General features: G+C 45.7%; 1 protein-coding gene across 1 annotated transcript; it reads left to right on the top strand.

Annotated features, from left to right (window-relative positions):
• The first annotated feature begins 3,128 nt into the window (after positions 1–3,128).
• On the top strand, positions 3,129–5,932 carry LOC142768552 (uncharacterized). Its single transcript, XM_075870551.1, has 2 exons — positions 3,129–4,075; positions 5,374–5,932. Exon 1 carries the CDS (start codon positions 3,411–3,413, stop codon positions 3,993–3,995), a length of 585 nt encoding a protein of 194 aa, XP_075726666.1. The 5' UTR covers positions 3,129–3,410; the 3' UTR covers positions 3,996–4,075; positions 5,374–5,932.
• Positions 5,933–8,392: the final 2,460 nt, after the last annotated feature.

An 8,392-nucleotide genomic window follows, 5' to 3' on the forward strand; every position in this document is an offset into this window, starting at 1 on the left:
CAGTTCTACGGTGGACGTGTGCTCATGAAAACGGCTGCGTGGATGTATTCCACGTTTCACGACCTTGTAGATTGAAGGCACGAGATTCGAGAATAAGAAAAGACTCGTTGAACAGCCCGAGGTATGGGCGCCCGTATACTCCTTATACATAAACTCGTCTATGTAACCGCATCCGAGAATTTTTTTTTGCCACAGAATGTTCTTCCTACGAAACTGCGTCATATACTCGTAGAGGAATAACGCCAATTTCATAGATTTAGTGCTATTCATAGAATGGTGTGCTAATTATCTTACTTTATAATATTTGAAAAAAATCAATAATTTCTGAAATAACCCCAGCTATGGAAACTAGCAAACTTTGTGCCCGCATTTGAGTCCGGAAACAAGCAAATATCAAATTATAGGCCAATATCTGTGCTTTTTACCAGCTCCAAACTTTTGGAACGTGTCACTGACAAATACGTTTTAGAGCACCTAAACGCACACAATAAACTTTACCGTTCACAGCACGGCTTTCGTGCTGTGCATTCCACTGCTCCACAGTTGCTTGAATTCACACACGACATTGCTTCTTGTTAAAGCGACCGAAGACAGATTGATGCCGTATTTATTGACTATTCTAAGGCCTGTCCCGTAGTTTTCCATGCCGAAATTTTAGCTTCTTCACAATTTTTTGGCAACAACATGCTGGTTTATTGGATAGCAGATGTGGTCGCGCTCGAAACTTGTAACGTTTAACCACGCGAAGTCGTCTTACGTACAGATCGCATCAGGTGTGCCTCAAAGCTCGGTGCTTGGACCGCCTTTGTTTATTTTTATAAATGACGAAGTGAAAATTATCGGTAGCACTCAAATTAAACTTAGAGTGTATGCAGATGATACTGCATGTGTTCAGATGGCTGAGTTATCTATCGTATGCAGATGACTGACAAATATGCAAAATATATATATAACATATTTGTCATATATACATATTTGTCATATATATTTGTCTTGCAAAAAAAAACAAGAGTCTTCCGTTTGACATGGCCTAATGTCTCAGCCGAAAACGGACAACATGGTTGCCCTAATCGTGATGTGAAGGAAATAACAAGCCCAGTGTCCTTTCCATGCAATAAACATACGATGCCTCATTGAATAGGAAAATGCTTGAATACTCTTCTGCCTACCACGGTGGCTCCGTCGTTAGGGTGCTCGGCCGTGGACCCAAAGGTCACCGTGGATTCGATCGCGGCGGTCGCATTTCGGTGGGGCCGAAATTGCAGAGGCCCGTTTACTGCATGGACAATGCCAGTGCTCATTTTGAGGAAAGTTATGGTCGAAATTTCCAGAGCCCTCCACTAACAGCATTTCTCATAATCATATCACGATTTTGAGACATTACACTCCAAATAATATTCAAGACGATAGTCTTATTTTGGGATACGTGAACCGAAAATTTTGGTCCGTTTTTCTGTCTCACGAAACGATTCAACCACCCGGCCAAAGCTAAAGCCCTTGCTGAACGCCCATCTATCTTGAACTGGTGGCTGCGTTCATACTTGCAAACATAGTCAATCGACTAGCGAATATTGCGCAGGACGCAATATGCGCAGGACGAAAATGAACAGTTTAGATATGAGCTACTTCTTTAGTAGGAATACGAAGAGTTGAATCCCATCAGAATAAAGACGATGAAGGAATCGGTGAAAAAAAAAACTGCTATCGCTTACCGATCACGCCTTCTCAAGCGCTGTTTTTTTTTTTTTTGTATGGCCTCCACAACCCACAAGAATGCTGTAGATTGTATACATGAAGTGGTTATGCAAATGATCTGTCTTTCTAAAAATCATTCAATCACACGAACTTGCCAGAATGAAAAACAAAAACTGCCAATTCGATTGATAATCGAACGCCTCATATACGTTACGCCTCATATATAGCGGTAAGAGGCACTGCATATATACGAAACAGTAGAAATGAAAAACGAAGTTATGAAAAATTGGCAGATCCCTCCGTGGTGGTTTGCGCCAAGACTCTTACGAACAACCAACCACGTGCAGTGGGAATCGATAATATGCGAAGCACGAATGAGGAAGGTTGATATGTCACTTTAAAATCAGCACAACTTTACGAGGTGGAGGTAAATGATGGCGTATATGACTTCCGCGTCATGATTATCATGTTCGCGCCTGGCATTTTTGTTCATCGTCCATTCACGTCTCGCAATGTCAAATTTGGTATATCTGAAGCTGACGAAACGGCCACGAGCACGCTATGAGTGTAGCATGCAGTGATGTTTTACATGACACGCATGTCGTGATTATCTTGTTTGGACGTGCCATTTACCTTCGTCGTCTATTCACTTCACGTAACACCAAATTTGGTATATGTGAAACTAGCGAAACGGCCACGACCACGCTTTGAACGTAGCATGTCGTCATGTTTTACATAACAGGCACATCCTGATTATTATGATTGCACGTGTCGTTTACCTTCGTCGTCCATGCACGTCACGTAATAGCAAATTTGGTGTATGTGAAGCTAGCGAAAAGACCGCGAGCACATCATGAGCGTGGCTCGCAGTCATGTTCTTACAAGACACGCATGCGACGATTTCCACATGAGGGCCTGTAAATTATGTTCGCCATGCAGTCATGTCGTGCCATACCAGTTTTGCTATATTACATGTGGACGAAATGACCGCAGTAACAGCAAGACCAAGACATGTAAATCACGACATTCGTGGCATACATGTCATGATTTTCATGAAATGGCTAGTTAGTTATGCCTGTCATAGAGTCATGTTATGTCATACTAAATGTGGTATATATCCCGTTATCCAAACGGCCAGAAGAGCTTAAAGTCGCAGGCAGCTAAATAGATAGATAGACAGATAGGGTCAAACTCGCCGAAGCTCGCTAAGAAATGCTTCGCATTAAGATATGAAAGATCCTGGTTTATAAACACCTCTCGGACATTACATCACAGTCCTTAAGCGCGTGGATGTACGGCTGCTTGTATTTTTTTTCATCAGAATGACGCTCCTTTAAGGTAAATCCATTATCAGACACGTGACCAGTGGCCAAGTAAGCACGTGCATTAAAGTCCTTGCGGCGAGGCATTGCATTGCAATCCACCGCCAACGCTCGAACGAAGCGGAGCCTGTCGCCGCACTCCTGAAAAAAAAAGTATGTTCAAACGCCCCATCGGACAGGAAGCTTTTTAACCTCAGGCTCGACATCCGACTAGCGGGAGGTGAACGCAAGCTGCTTCACTTCACCCTTCCAGGTCGCATCTTCGCCGCGCGTAGGAGATACGACCAACGTTTTCATCACCACAGCAAGTACACTGAGGGTTCCCTCTAGCCACAGGACAACACTCTACGCAACATTCAGCTTCCGTAGGCGCCTTCAGGGTCACTGGCAACCATGGCGTACGTGGAGGTACTGTGCTCGCACCTTTCGAGAGTGCCACAACACGAACTGCGATGCCTGGACAACGACGGCTTCACCGACCTTCCGAAGCTCGCCGACAAGTCTGTACCAGAAGCAGTCAGCGCGGTCCGCGCCCATCTGGAATCTATAGCCGCTCTGCGCGACCGTCTGGACTGCGCGGCCCACCTATTCACCTGTATGGCCGGCCTGGGCGTCATAGGGTCCTGGGTTCTCTATCGCGCTGACCGTAGGGAGGACCCCACTGATATCGTCGGCGACATCCTGAAAAAAATGCGGCAGAGACGCGTCCACGGCGTGCTCGCCAAGGCGACGGAAAACGTCTGTTGCACCTGCCTGCTCGTCCCCGAAGAAGAGAGAGGCAGGGACTTCAGGCCTTACTTGTTCGTCGACTGGTACACAAAGCCCTGCGTAGCCATACACGAAACTCCCGACTTACATTCGCCGTTACTCGAAACCGTCCTCCGACAGACGTTGGGAAATCCGCCACGAAGCTACCGTTGCGGCGTTTATCGAGACCTGAGGTCGCTGTATGCTGGCGTCCTCCAATTGTTCCCGTGATGCAGCCGCCGACTCTCACCCATGCCGTCCGTGGGCAACGTGGTAAACTGCCTCTCCTTTTCGGCCACCGACTTTATACCGTAAGTCATTTTTGCAGGCTATTCCCTTTCTATGTATGGCATAGTTGCCCTGCCAAGAGAATTTAAGCCCCTGATCCGTGTAGCCAACGTCACGAACAGGTAGGTCTGCTTTCGCGAATAGTAACTGCGTAGATGTGGTTAAACACGTTCACTTTTAATTATACCATTATTGATGTAGCGTTCCTTGGACAATGCTGAATTTAGCGTACAATTATCAAGCACGAAAAATTATGTGGTGCGGTTTCCTTGATTTATACACTTCTGCTTAATTGAACGTAACGCTCAAAACAAAATACTCATTGAACAGTCATTGCTACTAACATCTCTGCTGAACGTGGTTCCGCGGCCATTAACGTCGGGACACACAGCGATGCTTGCAAGCCCGACAGTCTTTTTCTGCGCCCTTGAATTCAATATCCCTGTCACACGGGCACCCGTGAAGACCGTTCAACTCCCTCGTCTTTACGACAACGAAGATGCGGTCGCTGTCACACGGCCACCCTTACGCAAACGAAGTTGAACGGAGCATTTCGCAAAGGACGTTCAATGATCTCCCTTCGCAGCAAAACGAGGTACTCTCGTTCTCAGCAGTCTAGAGGTCAGAGAAAAATTTTGAGCACCAAGTGGCCGCAGTGAAAGAATAATACATTTTAGCAATATTAAACGTTCTTTCGTTGTAGTACTCATTCACAACGCGTGTTTGTTTACAATATTTACGCCCACCAGAGTTCACAACACAAAATGTGCGCTCACGAGGCAAGGAAGCATAAGAACTTTCGTACCAGGCATGTACACAGGCAACAAAACAACTAAAAGCACAATGTGGCCAGCGTCACTAGAAGCATTGCTACATTTAGCAAATGCGTTTTTATTTGAAATTATTTTTAATGGTTTGTTAGCCGCATACCTACTTAATAGGGCTTTTTTGTTAAAACCGCATAACGAGGATTCACAACAAAATCAATAGGGATTAAATTAGAATACTTATCCGAAAATCAAACAGCGCCAGCTGAGCCCCCTCGCGGCAACTGTTACAACCTTGTCATTGCCGTGTGACACTGCCACAACTCCTTCTCCGTCGAACCCCCTAGGGGAGATTTACGTTGACGGCGTTCAACGGAGTTTGGTGGTGGCCGTGTGACAGGGGTATATATATAACACTGCTTATTTCCGTAACGTCGATTACCAGTAGCGATTTGCTTGGGTTCATAACTGCCGTAGCCGGTTTATTGCGTTATCCACCGTGAATAACTATTTCATTTGCGAAACAATTCTTCATTGGTTGTCTTTCTTTCCAGCATCAAGACGATGTCATTTGACGGACCAAAATTTTTCATGAACTGTGCAGTTTGCCGAAACCACTTGACGACTTACAAATAACCACGCATCCCCATCGGACACTGCAGCCACGAAAATCTTGATAAGTACCACACCTGTTAATGCTGTAGTGACAGCTGTGTTGAACATTATTTTACTCAGTGTTCCATTTTTAATGTAAATTTCCACTTTCCTTTTAGCTTCATACATTAAATTTCTTGCTGCGCTCCTCTTCGAGCACCCCCTTTGTGTGTGTGTGAGCACCGCCTGGAAGAGGGCATCATCCTAAGCCTACCGTTCACCATCTGTTGTCACCTGCATAGCGGAACATTATCTTAATCTTAGCTGAGTGACGAGGCCTCGACAGAATGGCTTAATGTGCTCTATGTACATGTTCCTTCATAACTGTGACGAAGGCGATGAGAAAGGGACTTTGCACTTCGTGTCCAATGAAACATGTCGGGTCTTATGCAAGCCGACACATCCTGGTATTGACAAGTCGAATAAAGGAACCTTTATATGCGCCCATGCTTTCTCGTATATTTGCTTCTCAACTGTGTCTCTTGTGGCCAACCATATTCAAGCATTGTTGATATTTCTACTCTCCAACATAAGCGATCAACCCCCCCCCCCCCCGAGTATGCTTGTCATTTCTCAACAAGTTTCACGACGCTTCGCACTTTCCTGGCTCGGGTGACAGCGCAAGGTCTACCAAGTTGCATCTGCTCTAGCAGGACAGCCGAAACATCACATGGCGGAAACAGTGGGCTTTGCAAGCAGTGGAACGCCACGAATTATTTTCTTTTGAAAGAAATATACTTTCTTGGTGCGCAGAACGTTTCAGAAAGAAGACACATGGGACAGAGCGCACACTTGCAACCACTTCATTGCACAGATGGCGGCCGTATATATAAAGCCAAGAGTGCGAGAAGATGACCCACAGAAACGAAAAAATGATGGCGCATGTGCCAGAACATCCTATTATACGAATCTTTAAATTACGTTTAAGTGAGAAGATTTGTACTCATTGTCCGAATGGGGCTCTTACACACCCGGTTACCGCCTTGCGAATCAAAAACGCTTCATTTCCCGTACCCTATTGTCAATCTTGCCATTACTTCGCATTCATCAAGTATCGGGGTGCGCTCACAATTTGCACAGTCACTTTCCAGGTGGCCGCCCACTGATCCGCGCTTGAGATCCGCGTACTCCTTAAGAAGATAGTTCAGACATGCAGCATGCGTCTGACCGGTGTAGTATCGGCCACATGATAAAGCAAATCAATATACAACGCATACATTACATTCTACGAATATTTTTGCACGCTTATATTACCCTATACCTGAAGATCCTTCGTTTTTCATAATTTTGTATAGAAACCCTGGATGGTTTTTGCTGTGAAGACAACCTTCATCATAGTTTTTTTCCCCAAATAATTCTTTTTAGGCAGTGTGAACGTTTGTGCATATGAAGTATTGCAGAAACTTTCGGGTTTGGCTGTTCCTGAATTGTGTGCTTCATAATCTTTCCCTGCTTTAATTAATTCAGAAGTGACTCTTCTGTGCCTCAGAGCAATTGATAAGGAAAGCCTGCTTTCTTATGTCTGTTAATATGGCTGCCGAAGCTGCTCTCAACCTGGTGATGACAGAGCCTTGACACAGATGCCATCTCGCGTGCTTTCGCAGTTTCTCACTCAATAAGCTTGCAATGCGCTCAACTAAAATGTATCAGGGCTTTCTGGTTCTGGCAGGTTCTGGCAGAAGCTCTAGGTCTAAAAATCTAAGTTTGTTATTCTCGGGAAACTCCGTCGTCAGCATCCAGATTAGTCATGCTATCAGAAATAATGCTCAACCCTCATCGGCGTCCTGCCGTGTGTCACACTGTTCCGCACTATAAATGACTAAGAAATCATTAGCATAGAGGAATACCTTAACGATATTTGTCTCAGCAAGCCTCGCTGTATGCGTTTGTCATAACGAGCTAATAAAATACCACTGAGTACTGGAGCTAAACATAACCCAATGCGCACGCCCTGTATTTGAGTGTACCATTTGTCGTTTCTCGTGATGAACGCCGACTGCGAATAAAAGTTCAGAAGTTCAAGAAAGCTGTCTACGTTAGTTCCACAAAGTCCCACCACAGCGTTGGATGCAGATTTCACCTCCTCGCACAAAATGTCCTGAAGTAGGGAATAAAATGTCTTTAACGTCTACCGAAAACGCACAAGCACTTTGAGGGCACTCATCCTCTAGAAAATCTAAAACGTCCTGGGGATTTTTTTCACGAGGAAGGTATCTTCAGTGGTCAAGGCATTTGCAGATGCCGTCCGACAAGTTTCTGCCAGGAGCCATGCTCCGAAACAGACACAACTCCTTGTGGGTCTTGGCCGTGAAGAAGACAGAGAGGCTGGCACTTTTGCACGTCCTCCCGGTAGGGCCAACCTAATGAGTCCCTCACTGTTTCATACAGCCTCACGGCTTCTCGTTTTGCTTTTGCCGAAGCTACTTTCCGCAGTTCTCTGAAGTTCCCTGATAGAGCCGCTGCCACCTTTTCTTCGTACAGTGGTTCGGGAACCAGGGCGAATCCTCCTTCCTCGTCAGACTGGAGCAAATTGATGTCCGCTTTTTTTAGGAGCAGACACGACATGCCGAATTCCTGAAGTTTCTTCTCTCGCGGGTTCCTTAATTGGGCAGACACTTGAGTCCTTGTTGGATGCAGCTCTCCATTTCATCAGCCTCAGTTTTCCCAGAGGCTTGTCCGACGAGACTGACCAACTCAGTTTCATCAAGCCTCGGGTGGACGCAGCTCTTAGGACCGAGTTCCAGAAGGCCGTCTTTGGGTATCCTCTCATTGCCAAGGGGGACAACTTTCTACCCCCAAGCGGGTGCTTTCGGTTTTTCTCCTTGGTGGCTTTATCCCCGCGGAACGCCAATGGAACTCGGCTGTTTGCGAGGAATTGCACAGATCCTACAGAAACACTTTCTTGGCTTTGTCCATTTG

This window comes from Rhipicephalus microplus, chromosome 8, assembly GCF_043290135.1.
Source record: "Rhipicephalus microplus isolate Deutch F79 chromosome 8, USDA_Rmic, whole genome shotgun sequence".
NCBI lineage: Eukaryota > Metazoa > Arthropoda > Arachnida > Ixodida > Ixodidae > Rhipicephalus > Rhipicephalus microplus.

Excerpts from the sequence above, each read along its gene's own strand:
- LOC142768552 (XM_075870551.1), top strand. The coding sequence starts at position 3,411 with ATGGCGTACGTGGAGGTACTGTGCTCGCACCTTTCGAGAGTGCCACAA.